The following is a 23,214-nucleotide window of genomic DNA, read 5'->3' as shown; positions in this document are numbered from 1 at the left end:
TTTCTTTTAAGCTCTAGACACAATTAACCAAAAATATATCTTCGAATACACTCAGGAAAAAGTTGAAAAAGGCTTCCCGCTGCCTGTTTCGTGCCCATTTTTCCTGCCACATATTCCAAATGAGGCTTTTTGTCCACTTCTCAGAAGTGAGTAGAATTGCATGTGAATCCCATTGAAGTATCACAATATACATATAATTAATACCTTTCACGCTGGGGTGGGGGACCATTTCTGCTTGTATAAAGCACGAAGAGTTCTCAAATGAAGACATATGATGCACCGTGGAACAATTTTTTTTTTTTTTTTTTTTTACTATTCCTACTGAGCATATTTTGGGGCTTTTGTAACAAATGCTCATATGTCGCTCACATGCTGTAGGTTCCCCACCCCTGTTCCAATATAAATCGCCATATAATCTCGATGTCAGATGTTTCTCAGCGTAGAAAAAAATGTCAAGTATGAGCAGAAGTAATGCTTTTCTCCAGAGTGTCTGATTTTTGGACATTTATTGCAGTCTAGTAAATTGGGGATTTGTCTGACTCCCTTGACAGTGAATGGGAGTCGATCAGAAACAAGAGGGACTTTGAATGGAAACATCACAGCCTTCGATTTCGGGGAAAGGAACTTTGGTAAACTTAACGGTACCTGAAATTCTTCATGTGCAGGGTCACCACACACATAGACAGCCACATGAAAATAATTTCCCGCAGCTTGAATACGTGCACAATGAAACCAATTCGCAGACTGTAATAGTAAGGGGAAAGAGTAGCTGGAGCTAGCCAGTCAAATCCGTCAAAATCACAAAAACGGACTTGTTAATCAGGCGCCCGCAGAATGGAAAGCTACCTTTTTTTTTTTTTTTTTTTTAACAACGGAAAAATAACTTTAAAAAAGGTAAGGAAAACAAAAGAGCAGCAATGTTTTTGCACAGTATGCGTGCACATTCAAGTAAATAAAAGATATATTTCTATATTTATATATATAAAAAGAAAAAAAATAGAGGTCAAAGACACAAGAATATCCAGTCTTTGTTGGTCAGATTGGCACTTTTGTGAGAAGGAGTGCAGTTTTGAAGAATATCAATAAATATTCCTGCTAGTTTTTTTCCTCGCTTAACAATTCCTTGCACACACAGTGCAGAGTAATTGTCATAAAATTATACTTTTTTTTATATAATTCCTGCTCATACGTAGGTACAGAAAGCTGTTTTTGCTCCATTATTGATGTGCTTTCAACAGCAGAAGTGGGAAATTTGCTTTATAGCTTTTTCTTTTCCCAAATTTGTTTTAGCGTCTTAAAATTTCCCACCTCTGTTTTCCATTTTTTCAAAAGAGCACACAGGCTCTGTAAAGAACAGCTCAAAAAGAGTCCGCGATGGACTGAGTGGTGCTATTTGTAAATGAAAAGACAATCACTAGCATTGGATAGTCCTTGTCTGTCCACAGAACGCTGAAGCCCTAGGACTCCGATTGGGGAAGAAGTCACAGAGTCACGCAAGCTCTTCCTCACACAGTGCCGCTCAGTCAAAACATCACACGTTCCCGGTGCTACTTCTACATGCCGGACCGCCGTGCCGGCATTTACCCCGTTCATTTAAACCATCCAAAAGTCGCTGTGGCTACAAGCAGCGGCTAAGTAAGTTTCCAACTGTCCTTGGGTGCATGGCAATTTTACTGTACTAGATTGAAGGTAAATTTCTAGACTAATATCGTGATTCCTTAATTTACACTGTCCAATTGCTCCATATAAACGTTCTGTGCTTTGTCAAGGAGTGCAAGGGCCACATAAAAAGTTAAATTAGAAAATTTCGAATGCAAAAAAAAAAAGTCAAGATTGCTAACTGCATTTAATAATGAATTTTCCAATAGTGCATTCCCTCAGCGTCTCGATTGTGCTGGACGTAATCCAGTGACGTTCATGTTTCTGGAATGTGGGGTTACGAAATACCAGAGGAAAACCTACAAAAGCACGAAAAAAGGCGGCAACTCCACATAGTAAACGTGAACCCAGAATATATTAATCTTAGGCAAACAACTGTATAATCCTCATATCCTTGTTTTTCAGTGTGGCCTTAATATAACATTATAGTTTCTGACATAAGTGCAAAATTGTCAAAAACACAAAAGGACAGCCAAAGTTGTAACTAAAGTCTGACAGTCAAAGGAAACTTTTCTTCCAAGTCTGCTTGCAGCCACTCATCTGTGTGACGTGCAGTGTTTGCGGGTGTTGTATGCAAGTGTGTGTGCGGTGCAAACAAATACCGGAACATCATAATCAATTCCAAGAAAGAAAAAAAAAACCCCAATGGGACTACACATTGAATGGTGTGCTGTCCGAGACATCCCGTGCCAAGGGGCTACGTCACAGCTGGGGTTACACGAGAACCATGCAAATCCGTCGCTGTTTCAACTAGTGACGCAGAACGCCTTAAAAAGAGCTATACATCCACTAGCACTATATAGCACAGGACACCACCACTAGACGATTATAACTGCTTCCTGCTGTGTGAGTGATGCCCGGGATGTGCAGACAGCCGCAAAACCATGCGAACACATGCAGCTGGGAGGCAGAGCTCGGAATTGTCGCCTTACTGCAAATATACGCTGATCTAAATATAGAAATTTACTTTTACTGCAGCCACCACCCCCAGATTTTTCAATGTTAGATCTCTTTGTAATTCAAACGTAATTCTATTAATAACACAGCACACGGCGGACGTTTTGAACGCTAACTAAACCACCAGCAGGAACCCTGAACTTTTGACATTTTTTCCTACTTGCCCATACAAAAAATATTTCAATTCAAACATAAAAAAAAAAAAAAAAAAAAAAACCCACACTTGTTAGTCGGTGATTAGAATCGCAGTGGATTAGATAGATTCCCTCCCTCAGCCAATTGGAGAAGTGCTCTCCACAAAAAAATAAATGTAATTTGGGGGGGGAACAAAAAAAAAATAGCAAAACATACTTTTAAGTACATTTGTTTAGTTGCACAGTCAGGATGTCGGGCTGACATAAAGGAAGGAGGTGGGCGTCTTTCCTCAAAAATAGGATTGGAAATTAAAATGTCTCCAAATCGGCATGCCTGCCATGGAGAGATTTCCAAAGCAAGTGGCAGAAAAGTGTGCGCGTGCTTTTATTCGGGGTATGGCGAAAGAAAACTGGAGGCATGACATCAAGAAACAGCGCCTCCTCCTCAATCAAACTGATCCACATGAACCTCCTCATAGTTGGAAGCCCTCCATGGGTGCCTCCTGCTGTGGGAAGAGGAACTGCTGGTTTTCTTGATCTACCTGGGGCACCAGGCTGCTGTCTTCTTCCTCTACTCCGAAATAATGCTCGATCAGGTCAAAGGCCTTCTGATAGATTTCCTGGTTCTCGTGACTCTGCAGGAACTCAATCTTGTCCAGACCTGAATGAAAGAGATATTAAGTTGACACAATTGTATTGTAGAAAATTACCCGACAGCATTTTTGCAACAGAGACTATTACTAGAGCTGAAACGAATACTTGAGCAACTCTAGTTTAAAAACTGGTCCAAGTAATTTTATTCACCTTAAGGAATCGTTTAATTTTGCCAGCTATAAGCATCACGTTTTGCCCGGACTTCTTTTAATGCGGGACAACGTGCTGACGTCACGTGCGTAGAGGATGAAGCAATTAGAAAAAAAAAAAAAAAAAAAACCCCTTACTGCAGCCAACAGCTGCTACAACCTACGCCGACGTTGCTAAAAACTACCCCCGCATGATGCTACGGTAGTAGCAGGTAGCATCTGATGAGTCTCATAGATATCACATCTGTGTAGAACTAGATGCGAAATGACAGACTGAGCAGCGTTGGTAAAAACCCGCCATCTTAAAGCAGTAGACTTTTCATCGCTAATAAGATGTCGCTCGCTGTCACTCGCCCACGTAACATTAGCCCTGCGGAGAGCTAGGTTTCTATGGAGGTAGGTATGTGTCTTTATTATTCAATCAAAAACAAAGTCGCTTCAATCAAAATATATATTTTCAATAAAAAAGGCACTTCATAAAAAATAAAAGAAAAATAAAAAGTGTTTGAATGCAAATATAAATTTGAAACTCAAAAAAATGCATTTGAAATTATTTTTCTTTGAATTTTTTCCTTTTTAATGAAGTTTTTTTTTTTTTTTTTATTGAAACAACTTTTTTGATTGAAGTAATGTAGCTTTGCATTAGGCCACATTTTGACTAAGACATTTGTGTCTTTCGTATTTAATCAAATAATAAGTTTCTTCAAACAAACAAAAGAAAAATTACTTGAAAAAAATTCAATCATGGAAAAAAGGTTTTGAATGCGAAAAAATATTTGAGACTCAGAAATTTGCATTTGAACACTTAATTTTTCATTTAAACTTTTCTTTGATTGAAGCAATCCTTTTTTGTTTGGGCCATTTTATGGGTAGGACATTTGTGTCTAAATCATTCAATCCCAAAAAACGTTGCTTAAATAAAAAAAAAAAAAAAAAAAAAAAAAAAAAAAAAAAAACAACAACAACAACAAAAAAAAACTATTTTCAATCAAAGATAAAATCATTTGCAAATAAAATTGCCCTTCCAATAAAAAAAAATATATACAGTACATTTCAAAATAATTTTTTAAATTTGAAATATATATGTATTTTTTTATCAAAGTGTCACTTTTTGGAGAGCAAAAAGTTTTGAACTCATTTTTTATTTGAAGTACTTAAAGAACGCACTTTTTTTTTTAAGTAGAAAAAGTTCTGATTGAATCATTTTGACACAAAGATCCAACTTTGTCGCTACTTCCAACATGTTTGAGTGACAGGTGATTACGCCAAAGGCATAAAAGCATGATGAAGCAAGAATAATGGCCACCAGGGATCCAGCCAGCCATCGGACTCAGCTTAAGGAATTCAAGCAGAAAATAGATCACCTAAGGCAGATGACTTCGATGCGAGGCAGTGCTTCTATGATCCGAGAGTACATCTGAGATGCAACTGTTGGCTGTTTTCAACAATGTACATCGAAAATAAAGACATTGATTGACTGAAAAAGGTTCAATATTAGATGAAGTCTTGTTTTTTCATGTATATTTATAATTGCTCTTTACCCAAAAAAAAAAAAAAAAAATGTTTTATCCGATTAATCAATTAATCGATAGAATTTTCAGTCGATTACTCGATTACTAAAATACTCGATCGCCGCAGCCCTAACTATTACCGTAAGCTTCTTCGATGAGGCTGCAGTACGGATTGATGCCCGTGGCGTGATTTTCCTGCTTGGCTTCCTGCTCGCCCAGCCTCAGGATATTCTCGAGGCCGTTGAGGGCTACCTGGACGATCTTTGAGTCCATCACTGTGAGCAGGTCACACAGCGGTTTGATGCAGCCCAGGTTCACCAGATACCTAAAGAGAAGACACACAACAATAATGAGTGTACAAGTATGTTCGCAATTGAAAGCAACAAACTAAAACAGTTAAAATTAAGAGATTGACCGATATGGGTTTTAAGGACTGATACAGATCATTAGTAGTTAGAGGGGCCGATAATCCATTTTTGGAGCAGATATTCATTTGCAGTAAAAGTGTAAAAATTGGCTTAAAAAGATTGAAGAATGCAAATACTGAACTTAATTGAAATGCGTAAAGCATGTTTATTGTATCACACAAACATAAAATCATAGCTCCAGAAGTGCCTGGATTTTCTAGACTCAGATACATACTTATAAAGTTGAATAAAAGGTGAAATAAATAGCTCTCTGAACTTTTTCCACAGAAAAGAAAGGCCTGATGACCTTGTCTGATTATCCCTGAGCAAGATACTAAATCCCACGTTGCTTGTGCTGCTGCGTCACCAGTAGGTAGATGAAGATATAGTGTGACGCCTAGGGCGTAGGTTTGGTCTCAACATTGGTAGGGACGATATTATAGTAATGCACATAATGCAAACAATGATCCAAATGAGGGACGGCTAGCTCGACTTCGTTGTTCCTTGTGAAAGCTGGCCTGACCGCAGTACATTTGCAGTTTAGCAAGTTTAATGTTATGCCAACTCTGATGCAGGTCGGACTTTCAGTAGCAAATCACTTCCATAACATTGACTTCTTTTTAAATGACTTACAGTGGCTGCTGCTGGCCGAGAAAACAAAAAACAAACAAACAAAAAAACCAACCTCTAATATCTCCCCTCCCTGAATGGGTCGCCGGAGGTGGCATGTTGTCGACATGAATCTGTCAGCTGTGTGAGTATGTGTGTCTTTGTTGCAGGACGTATCATCACAACATATGGGAAGACAATCTAAATTACCTATATGACTGAACTCTTTATATAATGCAAGTAAGGTTGCTTAAAAGTTGGTGGGAACAATTTGAGCATCCTGAAAAGTTGGTAGTTCCTACAATCCTTATGCAAACCTACGTCCTTGTGTGAAATGCTTTGAGGGCTGGAAAGGCACAATACAAGTTTAACTCCATTTAGCATTTAACCAATAAAAGGATGGGGTGAATACTAGTGCAGGAGACAGCAGGCAGAAGAGAGGTGCGGCTGCATCTGAGCAAGAGCTGGGCGGTATCTGTTAGCGAAATTCTTCACGATGACAGACATAATTTTGATCATGTCGGTAAATTCAGTCATTCAATAAAAACACGAAAACGTCATCTTTTCATCCCGCTTTCACTGCGTTGTTCGGCTATGTTCATTCCCCTTTAAGAAAGCAGTCAGCGTTCCTACGTAGGAAGTCAAGTGGTTATCAGGAAATCAAACAGAAGCCTGGTAGGCTAACGCTAGTGGCTAACTCTACAAGCAAACGTGATGAGTGGGGCTTAAGGGAGCTTACCAAAACTTTCACCCAACATTAAGTAGACTCTTGGCAGCCTCCAGACGGGCTTTCCCTCGCTGTCCTCCCTGGTTCTCACGATTTCAGGAAAGGGTGCTTTCAGTGCTTTCTACTGGTAGCCAGCCCACAGGCTAATGCTAGCGGCTAACGCTACAAATGAACGTGATGGAGTCTGATAGTGGCTCTAACCTTGTTGAAACGGCTGAAATAAATGAGGGGATTGGGCACGGACTGCATCTACCAATCAGTATGTCGCATTATTTTGTATCTGTGTGTGTGTGTGTGTGTGTGTGTGTGTGTGTGTGTGTGTGTGTGTGTGTGAGTGCGATTTCTCTGATGGCTTCTATGATGGTAAAAAATTCAGCATAAAGTATAATCCAACAGCGAAGCCTATAATATGACCGTTTAATGGCCACAGCTATTTTTCTGTATGTGCTTGCTTTATTCTGTGTCATTACTGCCATCATAAGATCTTAAATGTTTCAATGGCATAGGAGCAATGTGGCTTTAATGTGTTTGTCTGTGTGGTGGGTGCATGTATTAAAAAATGCTCTGGGGTTGGGGGGAGAGACACTAAACCTGGAAGTAAACACTTGTGTTGAGTAATTATGTCACAGCAGCCTTTAACAATAAGTTGTCTGTCTGAAGTGTACTGTTCAAGCTGTAAATCATTTGTGTTACAACTACATGTTTTCACAATCGTATTGATTTTTATAATGTATATATTGTTCAAGTCATACAAACTGTTATAAATGTTCATACATTGATTCTTATTGTTTAGAAGAACTTTTTATATACTTAATGTTTAGACTGCATGTACAATTGTTAATTTGAAAGCTGGTAAATAAATCAACGAGAAACTTAATTCGTATTTCATGTATTGATTCAGATTTTCAAATTATATAACAGTCCACTTGGGCGAATTTATTGTCATTTATCGATATCGTGGTAAATCTGCTCAATTTACCGTGATATGTACTTTAGGCCATATCGCCCAGCCCTAATCTGAGCCAAAATAACCCAGTTTTAAATAGATTTCTTTCGTATCTGTCGGTCAAAAAAAAAAAAAAAAAAAAAAAAAAAAAAGCCGATACTGATATACGTCAAATTTCCAAATAGAAAATCGGTCCATCTCTAGTTAAAATCAGTCTCGACCTGATCTGTTCAGGAGTCCCTCCAGAAGTGGCATTGGAGATCGCCCAGGCGGCCTCCTTCCTAGTCCTGAACTCTGCTTTTTGTAGAATTTCAATCAGTACTGGAAAAATGTTCGCGTCGATAACGGTCTGTAAGAGAGAAAAAAAAAAAAATCAAGACTGAGGAAGGACTAGAATCACCAAGAGACAAGGGTTCCATGGCCTCATCCCACCTGTATCTGTGCTCGGTTCCCGGCTGTGATGTTAGAGATGGTCCAGCATGCTTCTTTGCGAATGGACTCTTTGGCACTACTCAGTAGGTGCAGGAGACAAGGCAGGGCGGAGCAGTTTAACACTACCTGCACACAAATGGTCAAACCTTTCATTAAAAAAGCTGTTTTGATTGATTCACTTTCAATGTGAACCCATTCACAAAAACGCTCACCTGTGTCTGTATGTCATCTCCGGTCACAATATTTCCTACAGCTCTCAAGGCAGGGGAGGCCACCTTGTAGTCCGTGTGCCTACAACCACGAGGTTTTAAAAACAGTAGGCCAGGAATAGCACCAGTGGGAATTGCAGGGACACAGACTTACATTAGCAGTTCTATGAGTCGTCTGCAGACACCGGAGTCGATGACAGCCTGGATTTTTTCATTGGGGCCGTCAGAGAGGTAGGACAGTGCCCAGCAGGCGTCTGCCAGCAAGTCTGGGTCACTGCTAAATAGAAGTCTGGACAGCACCGGGAGACAGGGAGACACCTAGGCAGAAAAGATTTGGAATCGGGGCCATAACTGACTACGTAATTACTAAGCTTGAGAACGATAAACCGATACGACCGGATATTCGGTTTTACAGGTGAGATATACAGCTGTATCGATAGTAAACTTACCATTTGACAGTAATTAGCCATTAAATATTCAATGAACCGATAGTAGATAGAATTCGGCTATCGCGAACACAAGAATCGGCTTCTAATGCCAAGTTCAATCCATTGCTTAATATGATAATAATTTAGCTTTTACCTCACATGCTGCGCTTGTGTCATTCACCACACAGCGCACTTAGATTGTGACCGCCGCTGTGGTTGCCTCAACTTCCCATTCATTTTGGCAGAACCGCTAGTAGTAGCTGTCATTACCCGATCGTCATGGGCGTGTCATAACAACGTGAGAGCTTATAAAACCACTGTAATGCACGCTCCATAGTGTTTTCTTGACAGCCCAAAACGAAACTAGTAGTGGCAACGAAGCAACATGCTAAAACAATGGACAGTTTGCACACCACGCCAGCGACGTGCAGCGATTGATTTTCAACGCACCCATGAAAACAAAAGTCGGACTTTGAAGTGACGAAGGCAGCCAGATCTGTTCGCATGGGACAGAGCTAGTGTGAAGTGATATAGAGATCGTGAGTTTTTAACCCTGAAAAATAACCCACTAAAATGGTGGAAAGGGCAGCACGATCTACTGGAGATATTGTTTCCACGAAACGCAGTCTGTTTAAACATGAACATGTGGATCAGTTGATCTTCCGCAAGAAAAATCTGCCCTTCAAAAGAGATATACAGTGGGGAGAACAAGTATTTGATACACAGTCAATGGGAAAACCATTGGCAGTGTATCAAATACTTGCTCTCCCCACTGTAGACAGTGATGAGGAATAAAAAAAAAAAAGTGGAAGCACAGGCATAAGTGAATGACTTTGCTGTGTATAAGGTTAAAGTAATGATTACAGAGACCTGTCTGTCTAAAATGCCATGTTTTTATTCCCCCAGTTATACCAGTGGTAAAGCATAATTTATTATTTATTTATGATAACACTAACAGGTTTAATTCTTTTTTTTCAAGAGCTGCTGCATATAATATTTTTTGCTTGTAATATGTTTACGTTGACAGTTTGCACTTAAATTACTTACCTATTGTGTACAAAACACCAGGAAATAGAGTAATTAAATTACTGCACTTTATTGTTGCCTGTCACTTGGAGTTTTTCTCATAAAAAAATAAAACATAACATTGGTATGAAATTTTATTGTTTAATTTTGCTATTAAAAAATGTGGTCTTTTTTATATTTTTAAAATTCTGTACGAACACACACAACAAATGTTTACTATCGTATCGTTTTCACTCTGTATCGAACCGTATCGTTCTTAAACTGTATCGAATCGCTCGGCCTTAAAAATGTATCGTTTTTTTTTAATAGAATCGTAACCTGTGTATCTAGATACATATCGAATCGGCTTTATGCCAGAGATTCCCAACCCTAGTAATTACACGGCACAAACGCAATGTTACGCTATTTAATTTTTGACATGTTAAGGCTTAAAAAATAAATAAATAAATAAAAAATAGATACAAACATTATCCGCCTTTCAGTATGATACACAACAATATACATTGTCCAGCAGGTTTACTCAAAATCTTCAATAACCTTTTCAAAGGTAGGTGGAGGGTTTTTTCCCCTGCAGAGATTAGACAGGGCCCACACAGCATTCCTGGTCATTGTAAGTCTAGTGGATTTAGTCAGAAGCCTGCAGAAAAAAAACTGTGTAAATATTAGTACATACACTTGACAGTTTGGATAAAGAATACATTTACATTAACACAGGTGGAAGGATGTTGCAGTTCAACACATAGTCCCTGCACAAGGCACTGTCTCCTGCAATATTCCCCAAAGCCCACACAGCCTGAAAGACAAAAAACATTTTTGGGGGAAAAATGTTACCATAAGGACACTAATATGACTCCACATTCCACAACACACACGTTACCTGCTCCTGCACATCCTCAAAGTCTGAATTTAGGAGCTCTATGAAGATAGGCACAGCGCCGGCTTCTATGACCGTCTTGGTCTGCATGGACGTGCCTGATGCAATGTTGGTCAGCGCCCAAGCGGCTTCGAACTGCAAAGGCGCAGTAAAATGCAAATAAATACAGTGGTACCTCAATATACAAAGTTAATTCGTTCCAGGACCTTGTTTGTAATTCGAAATGGTTGTATGTCAAGCAGGATTTTCCCATAGGAATACATTATCAATTCGTTCCACAGCCCAAAAACCTACACTAAATCCTTAATAAATACTGCTAATACTATTACAAATGGCAATTAAACATAGCAAAACAAATAAGTTATAAATAAAAATCAGAATATTATAATAATGATAATTATTATTATTTCTGTAAATAATGTAACGAATCGGATTCTAATGTGGCGGACACTTTTTGCTGTACCTGAATGCACCGTGGGGCTAGCGTCACAGTGAGATAGGTCGGTGCGGTAGAGATAATACTTTCGTTTTCTTAAGAGCACAGTCAACTGCGGCGGACAATTGAATTTTGTGTGAGATAAGTTTTAAAATAAATGATAAAAACGTGACGAAGCTGGCGATTTCCTTGGTGATGTCACCACAATAATAGTTGTCAACTTAACCCTTTAACACCTAAGCCTATTTTGGCCGAATTTGCATGCATTTGATGTTGCCTTTATATTTAAAAAAAAAAAAATGTTTACAATGGCCAAGTTGAGTCCCTTTTTCAGGACACCTTGAACTTCATGTCCAAACTGTTGCTTTCTTCACCAATTATAATCTACATTTTGGACCCAAAAAGACAAAAAAATTCCAAAATCTTTTTTCAAAATTTGTAATGTTGATGTCCCATTGACAACCAAACATGCTCGACCAACCGTTTTGAAGCTTGATAATATTTATTCAACTTGTTAGGATAAACATTTAATAGAAAAAAATAAGATTGAATAATTTTATGTTTGTCAATTCAACACAAACTACAAGTATTGTCATAGGCGTTTTTGGCCTTGACACATACTATGGTCAAAACAAGTTATATACAGTGCAAAATAGTGAGAAAAAAAATTATATATATCATCCAACAAAAAGGGTTTGGAGGATATCTCTGAAGTTAGGTGTTGTACCCATCACATTATCAAAACTACGTACATGCAATCAAGCTTCTCGAACACACATCTAAAAAATAGAAAAGATTATAGTGAAGAAAAAAAATATATAACATTGAAAAAAAGTATTTTAAAAAATATTGACAAGTAATTCAGTTCAATTAAAAATTTTCAGGCATCATCTCGCTGACGATAGCACCAGCATATTAGTAACTAGTTTAGATGTTCAATGTATTTCTTGTTGTTGTTTATGTGTTTCTTTTCTTTCTTCTCTTGTATTTCTTTTCTTCTGTCCCCCCCATAATCCCTTCCTGTTCGCTGCTTTGTCATAATAAAAAGGTATTTTGAAGGATCACAATAGGAGTATGTCAGACTCTCCATGTGAAACATTAAAACTGTTCAGAATCCGGGCACTTAGACTTCCATTCTCTGTGTCAAACAGCTGAACAGGACAGGTTTAAAAAAAAAAAAAAAAAAAAAAAAATTCAGGCATCCGACCCGATAAAGTTTTATTTTTTGCGCACTCATTAAAGCTTCTTCTTGAACAGGTCACGGAGCTGCGTCACACACAACGTCACACAGCCTACTCTTACGCCGTTTGCGCGTTGCTGTCACTTCTACTCGCCGAGACGCAGAGTCATCCAAAGAAAACAACGACAAATACGGCTCATCTTCTTGAGTTAATGCAATAATGCATTAGCTTGCGCTAAATGTAGTTTTAGATTCATTCTGCACGTTTCAAAGTCGCTCGCCCAAACCAACCGGCCGTTGCTTGCTTGGCATGCCTCCCTTTCGTTAGTTGGCGCCTCGCTTGGAAATTTATTAAAAATGATCACATTCGGTTCGTCCTTCTTGACATCACAACGGCTTTTGGGATATGTAGTCTTTTGTGCCGCTTTCGGTTTTGAAATAGGACAAGAAATGATGGAAATATGGAGATAGATACATGGTCTATGCAGCGTTTTAATGCATATTTATTAGTGCAATAAAACTATAAAACTCAAATGACATTATCTCCCATTTTTCTTGGTCGACTGACTTCAAATAAAAAATGGTGTGGACATCAACTTCCGCACTTTCAAATGAGACCAACCAGAGGCACATGGGTGACGTAATTACAGCGTGACAATGCTTCAAAGACGCTATGCGTAAATGCGGCGCTGCCGACACGTTCGGTGTTAAAGGGTTAACTTATAAAGACCGGCGAACTGTGGTCGGAAGAGGACCGTGGAGCTGGATTGTTGAGCCAGTTCACGGATGTGTACCCCATGCTCATATTTTCTATAATTTACATCTTTCAAAGGTAAGGATCACTTTTTTCCTTGTTTCACCAACTGTACCCACTTTTTTGAAACCTGACTTGATTTCTCACACAAGAAAATCCGCCGTGCATTCATTTGCAGTGCTGTCATGTCGTCATATTTCGAGCATGTCGTCGGATGTAGAAAAAAATAGCGAGTCAAATTTTGAATGAATGAATGACTGAATGAAATATTTATTGTAGGGCTGTCAAACGATTAAAAATTTTAATCGAGTTAATTACAGCTTAAAAATTAATTAATCGTAACTAATCGCAATTCAAACCATCTATAAAATATGCCATATTTTTCTGTAAAATATATATATATTCTGTAAAATAAATTGTTGGAATGGAAAGATAAGACACAAGATGGATATATACAGTGGGGAGAACAAGTATTTGGGTATCAAATACTTGTTCTCCCCACTGTACATTCAACATACGGTACATAAGGACTGTAGTGCGCATTTCACTCTATTGTCATTTAAATCTGTCTATGCTGTCCTCACTCCGAAGCGTCTACTTTTTCCCAAAGCTAGACAGCTAGTGAACGACGCCTTAATAATCAGACTTCTTCCTTTTTCATCTGATTTATTAATAAAATAGCCTTAAACCATTGTCCTCTTTAGACCGTCGTAAAACTACAAAAAAAAAAAAAAAAAAAAAAAAAAAAAAAAAAAAGGACACAAGCATTGCATTAGCAACAACATTAGCTTAGCACACCATACAGGTTCACTAAACATAAACAAAAAGCGTCTCATACAAAAAATAGAACATTTCGCTTACTAACATAATATGTACATTCTTTACAACAACCATACTTACGGACAAATCTTGTCCAAGGATCATATAAGCACAACATTACAACGTAGGCGTCAGCCCGAGACGTCGTGCAGCCATATTGAACTGGCAAGAAAAAAATAAACCATGTCGCAAAGCGACCACAAGAGTTCGCTGTTAGACAGCACAAAAGGCCTTGCTGTAAAACTTACCAAAAGGCAGAATACTGTCTGAGCGGGACATGTGCGTTAATTGCGTCAAATATTTTAACGTGATTAATTAAAAAAATTAATTACCGCGCGTTAACGCAATAATTTTGACAGCCCTAATTTATTGTCATCATCATCGGTATCATTGACAATTACAAAATGTGATATGATTTGCCCGAAGGAGCCGAGGAAGAAGACAAAGGCAGACGGGAGGAAGCATATGCTTATCAGGATTTTATTTCATCCAAGTCTCCAGGTTTCAAATTCTTTGGAGCCATACTGGGAGTCGAGCTTGCTGGCCCTGAGTTGGCCCTGAGTGCTTATCGGTTGAGATAAGTTGCTCTTGGGAGCTCAGAGGAGTGCGTCTGCTCACAGCTTGAGCTGAATCAACAATTTTACGTCGGATGTCGAAAAGATCGTGTGTCGATGTACTACTGTACATTACTTTATTAAGCCTTTGTTATGGCATTCACCAATTCACACTAACCTGTAGAGTGCAGTTGCTGCTCATCTTGAGGAATTGCACAAATCTCTCGACGACTCCGCTTGTGTTTATGACCTCATCAATTGGTGGGTTAGGCTCTGAAATCAGCACAGGAAATAGGATCTGAAATTCTCTGTTTCCCTCATTGTGACGTCCCACAACCAGCACAATACCTTTAGAGAGGAGTTTCCTGAACTTTTGCGTTGTGGCCAGTTGAAGCTCAGGGTCCTCTGAGAAAAGCATCTCCACCATATCTCTAGTGATGACTCCTTCCTGCAACAACATGCAGACATATGCACACATTCTCTCATGAGACTTCATTCACCTTTATCTACCACCCTGATGATAGAAAACAAGAATTTTAGGCTAAAGGAGCCAAGACTTACCGTGACTGGTAAACTGAGCTGCGAGTCCACTAGAGGGCTCTCCAACATTGCTTCCTCCTCAGTGAGGACATCCACATTCCTCCGTTTGCAAAGCTTTTGAAGAAAAAAAAGGAGACAGCTCTCACAAAAGAGTATTTTAGATATGGACGTTTTAAAAGATGAAGTATGGGGTTACCTGTTGTTCCCGTTTTTGTTTCCTAAGCTGGATGCCTTCCTCTTCTCTCCTGCGCCTCATCTCTTCAGGGTTCAACGCTTTGTTCTTGTAGCGGTTCATCCTGTAGTTATTATCCTTGGCCGGACTAGCTGACGGCTCTGTTGGACCACAAATTAGGAAAAAAATGACTTTGGTAGCATGATGAGGACAAACTTGATGCATCTGCAATTACAGGATATCATGATGAAAGCACATGTAAATAGGCCTGGATATAAAAAGGCCTTGAACAAACTAGTTGGCTGTGAGTGGAAAGCAGAGTCTAAAAATACACACCCACCCAAATGCACACGCATACACAGAACAAAAGTCTGTAGAGTTAAATCGCAGAGTTTGCATAAAACGCTGCCCACGCAAGACAAAGTGAGATTTCCGAGTGCACTGCCAGCAGTCAAAATGGTGCCAATACTAAAGTTGTGCACATTGAGGTCTTATAATAGTTTAAGGGAATTCACTTCCAAAACGTGCAATCACGATTGGACAAAAAGTGTTAGAACAATTGCAAGGTTGGCTTACAGCACCACAATGGATTTGTAAAATACTGTCATTCACAACTGACAATGCACATGGCATACTGGGACATTGTGGGGTTTAATCTGTTTACAGAACCAATGTTTAGTGCATGGTTACAAAGAGCTGGGATAAACCTGTTTGAACTGGCGGCAAATGAAGGCAGTTACTGTTAGAGCTGGGAATCTTTGGGCACCTAACGATTCGATTACGATTCAGAGGCTCCGATTCGATAAACCAAACTACTATTTCAGTATCAAGTTAACATATAGCAGTAAACAAATATACAAAAATAACAGTAAATAAAAAACTCCAGTCCCCATTCTATATCAGCAGCTTTAAACTACTTTCAATTAATTTAATGTTGTGAATCAACCGTTAAAGTTGTTAAAATTGCTCCTGTTATTCCATAATTTCTCTTTTGTCTACTTTCAACATGTGAAAGTTTTAAAACTATTTTAAAGATAGATTCAAGTCAATATTTTACCGATTTAGGAGTATTTTAGATAAAAAGTTAATTAGGTTCGCTTGGAAGGTTCGCAACAACAGCCTTGCAGGGAAGTGTCCTGCTTTAAGATGGCGGCCGTTACTAACGCCCGCATCTAGTTTTTTGTAGATGTGCTGGTAACGATACCGAAGCTATACTGCATCTAGTCCTATATAAATGATATCTACTGTAACATAATGTGGCTTGTAGCAGCTTTTCGGCAGCAGTCAGGTATGTTGTTGTGTTTTTTTATCTCGTGGCATGAGTTGAGCTAGAGCCGTGAGTTGAGCATTGGCGTTACCCGAGGGGCCGGGTAATGAGAAGCATGATGTTTAGCTACTCTCGCTCCGTCCCTAATTGCGTACCGAAGACCGCGCGGCGCGCTGAGTGTGTCGTACTTCTGCTTTACTTGGCATATTTCAATAATCGGAATTTGGATGTTTGTGAATCGTTCTCGAATCTTCCACGGCCGAATCGCGAATAATCTAAGAATCAGAAATTTTGCACACCTCTAGTTACTGTTATACTTTCTGTTTCACAATTATGATTGTATAATCGTTTTTCTTATGTATATTGATTTATCTCCATTATGACTTAATTAGTGAGTCATCTCTCAAAAGAAACTATGCCAAAGCTTCTCTGCAAAGGGCTGCCTCTAAGTGGCCAAGTTGCACATATAGTCAAGGCTGCACTTCATAAGTTCACTTCAATGTTGAGGGATTTCTTTTTATTTCTTTTTACTCTATTTCTTTCTTTCTTTCTTTTTATTTCATGTCATAATTGTTTTTTGTATATTTATATAATGTTACTGTAAATCTAAGTGGCCGTTTACATGGTGGTGCAATAAGAATACGAGTATCTGACAAACTTCATGTTTCCGTTTACATGGTTCAGTCTCCATTCCAGCAATGTCACAATTCCACGTGAAAACAATGTATTATTCATGCCAGGCCCTAGGTGGCAGTGCAGTTTAACAAGGCAACAGCCAATGATGCACTTTCTTGACAACAACCTCCTCAGCCCGGAAGACAACATTCCCGCCCACTTGAAGCAATGCGTCTAGGCAGTTTTTTTCTTTTGCTTCAAAACACACACAATGCAAACATAAAATAAATTTGAAATAAAATATTATAAAGACCGTAAATTAAAGCCGTTCCTTTCATATGGTTGCGGAGCAAATCCCCGCGTTCGAATCGTTCCGCTTTGGAGGTCGGAATGAAAAGTTTCCATCTTTGCCGTGACCATGTAAAGCTGAGACCATTCCGCAACACAATTGTTGCGTCTTGGTGTTGCAGCGTCACCATTTAAACAGCCCTTTAGAATAAAGTTAAGTGAAAAAATAAATTTCTTCAGGCTGCCTGTATTATCACTGAAAGGTACGGTTCCCTTTTTGAATTATATACCTCCCAAAAATACCTTAATTTGTTAGCCATAGTTATTATAATTTTAATATTTTGAATGTGTTTTACTTTTTAAAGTCTTTTTTAGAATTCTGCTCAAAGAGTATCAGGTATTTAAAGATAATCCAACAACAATTTGCCTTTCAGACCCCGCGTATTGGTCAGCTTTCTTTCTGAAAGAAAGAAGAAAAAAGCATCGAGAAAAGCATTCCCAAAGACAAAGATTTTAACATGTATTTTACAAATAAAATGCCTCAATGAATCATTTCTTTCCTTATGAACGGTTTTCAAAAGCTTTATTGGTGGATTTTCTCAAGGTAAAGCGCCACACAGAAATTAATACATTTAATTGTGTAAGCAGGATCTGTGGTATTATTCGTATTATTTAATTACAGGTAGTTTAGCTCATTTCAATTTATTTTATTTAAATGGGCTCTAATTTATTTTAATATGCGTTTATATTTTACAAATATGATGTAGTATTCATTTATATTGTATATTTTATGTTGTATAACTTTAGTTCCTATGTAAATATTAGTTCCTACTTGTTTTGTTGTGGTAGGAGGGTTTTGTATTGAACACGTGTTGGTTATTATTATAGCAGAGAAGACAGCAGTAAATCAACAAAGACAAGTCAACTGTGCCCCGATCTACCACTCAAGAGATTTGATGGACTCAAAAAGTGGGTTACGATTGCATATTAGTTTGAAAATCGACCGGATCCACCGTATTTTTACGCGAATGACTTCCGGTCTGCCCGGTCCTAGCTACCGGTAGGGAGTATTGACACAGGAGGGTCGCGTCTCGCGTCAAATAATAAACTCTGCCATTCTTTTCACGTGCGTCGTGTTGAGTGGCTTCTGGGATGTGTCTAACACGCGGCCGCACTGCGACTGGTGTGCATTGGACGATTGACTTTAACGCCCGCGTTTCACTGCATTCTCGCGGCGGCCACGTTGTCGCGCCGTTAATGTTTCAGGGTTATACTGTCCTCCCGTGTTGGTCCTCATTATAGTAGAGAAGACGGAGTAAATATAATCTACACAAAGAAACTAACCCGATCGACTCACAGCCTCGAAAAGTAAGGGTTACATTATGTCAGAAACTCGTTCGGTACGCCTCCGTTCTGAACAGAGCACCATGTACCGAAACGGTTCAATACAAATACATATACCGTTAAACCCTTAATAAAATGTAATTCCTTCACACTTCACCTGATTTGCATGTGAACACAGTACCATCAGACTGAATCTTAAAAAGTTCAAATTTGAAATGCATCTTGTTAGTTCACCTTGTCATTTTCCGCCTGGATTACTGCTCCTCTTTGCCCTCCCTCAAAAGACCCTCTATAAACTCCAAACGGTCCAGAATTCAACCGCTCGAATCATAACCCCTACCCCATTCATCCACCACATTACTCAAGTCCTCCGCCAGCTCCATTTGCTACCGGTCCACTTTCGCATCCAGTTTTCCTCACATTCAAGGCCATCCACAACCTTGCCCCGTCATACCAGTCCGACCTCCTCCATGCAACAACTCCCTCCCGTGACCTCAGATCCTCCACCTCCATACACCCGTTTGTCCCCCCGCCCCGCTCGCCTCGAGGAGTGGGAACCTCTTGGTACCTCACGATACGATATGCGATACAAAGCTCACGATAACGATGATCTGACAATATGGCGATACAACGATTATCGATACATTTGTCGAATATCCTAGAATGACTTTTTTGACCAAGAGCTAATAAACAGAAAAACAAGCTTCTGCTGTGAATTGGAGTGATTTTAAAACTGGTAGACGTCCAATCCGTTTGAAATGGGAGGGTGGCAGCGAATGAACGAATTTTCATTCGCTGCCATCCCTCCCACTTCAAAAGGATTGAATGTCTATGGCCGTCAGTGGCAGCCAATGCCAGGCAATGAGGTAATTTTGGGCCATTTAAGGTAATTTACCTGCTGATTTTCAGTTAGTTCCTGTTGATTTTGGGGTATTTTATGGAAGTGACCTGGGAATCACCCAAATGAATAGGCAGTGACTCAAACTCAACAGGAAAGGACCTATAAATGCCCTAAAATGAACCGCAAGTGACTTGTAAATGCCCTGAAAACCCACAGTCTAAATGGATCGTGCACAGTCAATGCAGCCTTAGCCAAGTTAACGGAGACACTATTATTGTGGAAGATTTTGGTAGCAACTTGTTGGTTCCTTTTTATTTTATATTTTTAGATATTGACCCCTTTTTAAAACGATACTTTGATTCTTGGCAGGAGCACATTGATAACCTTTTGGGATACAAAGTATCACGTTATATCACCAATTCAATATTTTGTCACACCCCTACTCGCCTCAGCACCATTGGGAGCAGAACATCAAGCCGCTTGGCTCCCCAGCTTTGGAATTCACTACCACACGACCTCAGCAACACAGATTCATTCCCCCTTTTTCAATCCAAACTCAAAACTCACCTGTTCAGACTCGCCTATCCATAATAATCCCTAATTTCTTTGTGTTTTAATTTTCTGCTAATTATTTGTATTCATTAGTATTTTTTATTTTTTTATTTTTTTAACATCTCTTTAGTACTTTTAATTTTCCTTAAACGTTCTATACTTAATTATTATTATTTTTACTGTTTTCAGTCTTTTTGTTTTTTTAAATGATTGTCCAGCGACCTTGAGGGCCAGAAAGGTGGCTTCAAATAAAATGTATTATCAATAGAGGTGTGCAAAATTTCCGATTCTTAGATTATTCGCGATTCGGCCGTGGAAGATTCGAGAACGATTCACAAACATCCAAATTCCGATTATTGAAATATGCCAAGTAAAGCGGAAGTATAACACACTCAGCGCGCCGCGCGGTCTTTGGGGCGCAACGAGGAAGAACGCAGCGAGAGTAGCTAAACATCATGCTTCTCATTACCCGGCCCCTCGGGTAATGCCAATGCTCAACTCACGGCTCTAGCTCAACTCATGCCACGAGATAAAAAAACACAACATACCTGACTGCTGCCGAAAAGTTGCTATAAAGTACGTCATCCACATAATGTAATGGTAGATGTCATTTATATAGGACTAGATGCACCATTGATTCGGTAGCGTGAGCAGCACATCTACAAAAAGCTAGATGCGGGCGTTAGTAAACGGCCGCCATCTTAAAGCAGTACACTTCCCTGCAAGGCTGTTGTAGCGAGCCTTCCAAGCAAACCTAATTAACTTTTTATCTAAAATACTCCTAAATCGGTAAAATATTGACTTGAATCTATCTTTAAAATAGTTTTAAAACTTTCACATGTCGAAAGTAGACAAAAGGGAAATTATGGAATAACAGGAGCAATTTTAACAACTTTAACAGTTGATTCACAACATTAAATTAATTGAATGTAGTTTAAAGCTGCTGTTACAGAATGGGGACTGGAGTTTTTTATTTACTGTTATTTTTGTATATTTGTTTACTGCTATATGTTAACTTCACACTGAAGTAGTAGTTTGGTTTAGCCTGAGAGGATTTTTGAACAATTTTGGAACTAATGTACAAAACATTTAATTAAAAAAAAAAAAAAAAAAAAAAAAAAAAAAAAAAGAGGGGGGGGGGGGGCATCAATAATCGTTTTATAATCGAATCGGAGCCTCTGAATCGTAATCGAATCGTTAGGTGCCCAAAGATTCCCAGCTCTAATTATCAATATTATTATTAATTGCGTCAATGTCAAAATATTTACCGATCTCATTTTAAACAGTGTTCTACTCGTAACTCAATTTAAATTGCGTTTTGCTTTAGAGACGAGATGTGGCCTTTTGGAAGGTAAAGTTAATTGATTGTTAAGCATGTGAAGTCACTCTGGGCGTCATACGAACAACTTAGTTGAAGAAGTGGCTTGGCAAGCCTTATGTCAGCAAACGTTTGAAATATTGAACACTTAAAATATCTCACATTGACAAAAGCCTACTTTCATCGACACCGAATTATATAATTTGTGTTTATTTAACACATTTGTGAGAACCGAGGGTGCTATCGTAATGTTAGCTAAGCCAAGTCTGAGCTGCTGCGCTTTATCAAACTGCTGACGTACGTATATATTTATGACAAACGCTAAAAGTTTAAGATACTGGTACAATTATTTAAGTCATCAAAAGTGTCTTAGTTTAGTTAGAAAGTGCGGAATGACATTTTCACCACACCACCCCGACGATTTAGCATTAAGTCCAAGTCAGCGTACGTCTGGATCACGCTGGTGTTCGGGAAAAACTTACCCATTGTGTTCTCCATATGGTTTCAGCGTATGGCGCAGTGTACCCGAAAGAAATGTAGAAAACTTTCTACCTTTTCTTTTTGCTATATGAAATAATTTGCTACAGTAAACGCAGCAATATGTCTGCCGGAGGCGGAACCATTGAGATGATGACTACTTCCTGCCACCAGCGCCAAAGTAGGCAACCTTTTTACGCCTTTTAAAATCACGTTGCCATATTTTGTTTGCTAACTCAATAATTATAGACATTGTCTTTGAGTTTTATTAAAAGGTGTTCATTTTCAAAGGTCGTTCATGAAAAAAAACAAAACAAAACAAAACAAAATTTGACATTGCGGCTATAGTCTTAATTCCCACAAAATCACGCGAGACATAGATTCGCATGCAAATCCCGTTCAAAAGCGACAGCGACATCTGCTGGAGATTTATTTAAACTCAACTGTAATCATCTTCAGCTATATTTTTCCATTTTTACACATCCATATGACTAATGATGACCAATAGTGGTTGAAAAATATGACAATATTTGACTAAAATATGATATGAAAAAATTATAGAAGGTGCACTATAAAGCGGTTGCTCTATAAATAAAAATTAAGTTTTCGCTTAACAAATTTATATTGAATTTAAAAACTAATTTCATCAAGTGAAAACACATAAAGTGCTAAATCAACTAGTGCATTTGTATTATTGAAATACAAAAAAAAAATCTGCAGGGGAAAAAATGTTCAAAAGCTCTCAGAGAGAGGGAGTACCTTACACTAGGCATGTGCCGGTATGATATTCTGACGGTATGATAACCTTAAGCCAAAAAGAAAAAAAAAATCACGGTTTCACAGTATTGCAATGGCATACGGCACGCAAAACGTCACTTTTGCTCATTAATATTCATGGCGTGAGCAACTGTTGCTAGGCGGGTCAAGCTCGTGTTTGTCCCTAATGCTAAATGCATGTAAATAGTGTATGAACAAGATGTTTACTGAGCTAAACCTACCAATTCTGTCCGAAAATGATGTCCCTGGTGTCAAATTCACATACAAGTGTTCAGTTAAAGAGATGGCTTGAGTGTCGAGGGCTGAAAGAGACGGGAAAAAGAGCCGACCTGATCCAGAGGTAGCTTTCTTATCGACACCTTTTTCTTGTGAGCATTGCCTTACTCCACTGACAATGACATTCTACTGTTTGAGCAATCTATCCTTTACCACCATATGCCCTGTCTTTCTTATATATTATATCCTCTGGTTGTCTTATGTCTCTGACCGTTCTTGGGGCTAATTTACATAGCTATTTTTGTGTTGCAATTGCAAATGCTACTCAGTGACAGCCAACGA

The 23,214-nt window shown here is 38.7% G+C and overlaps 1 protein-coding gene across 1 annotated transcript; it reads right to left on the bottom strand.

Moving 5' to 3' along the window:
- Nucleotides 1-277: 277 nt before the first annotated feature.
- Nucleotides 278-22,044, bottom strand: LOC130910766 (importin subunit alpha-7). Its single transcript, XM_057828320.1, has 14 exons — nucleotides 21,885-22,044; nucleotides 15,202-15,338; nucleotides 15,027-15,119; nucleotides 14,814-14,913; nucleotides 14,644-14,738; nucleotides 10,726-10,857; nucleotides 10,553-10,641; nucleotides 10,386-10,485; nucleotides 8,549-8,712; nucleotides 8,398-8,476; nucleotides 8,186-8,311; nucleotides 7,975-8,102; nucleotides 5,205-5,389; nucleotides 278-3,411 (listed from the first exon to the last, which is right to left on the bottom strand). The coding sequence occupies exons 1-14, from the start codon at nucleotides 21,898-21,900 to the stop codon at nucleotides 3,224-3,226; spliced, it is 1,632 nt and encodes a 543-aa protein (XP_057684303.1). The 5' UTR covers nucleotides 21,901-22,044; the 3' UTR covers nucleotides 278-3,223.
- Between the last annotated feature and the right edge of the window lie 1,170 nt (nucleotides 22,045-23,214).

Source organism: Corythoichthys intestinalis, chromosome 22 (genome assembly GCF_030265065.1).
Source record: "Corythoichthys intestinalis isolate RoL2023-P3 chromosome 22, ASM3026506v1, whole genome shotgun sequence".
Taxonomy (NCBI): Eukaryota; Metazoa; Chordata; class Actinopteri; order Syngnathiformes; family Syngnathidae; genus Corythoichthys; species Corythoichthys intestinalis.
Note: the sequence above shows the minus strand (reverse complement) of the source record. Positions and strands in the feature narration are given on the sequence as shown.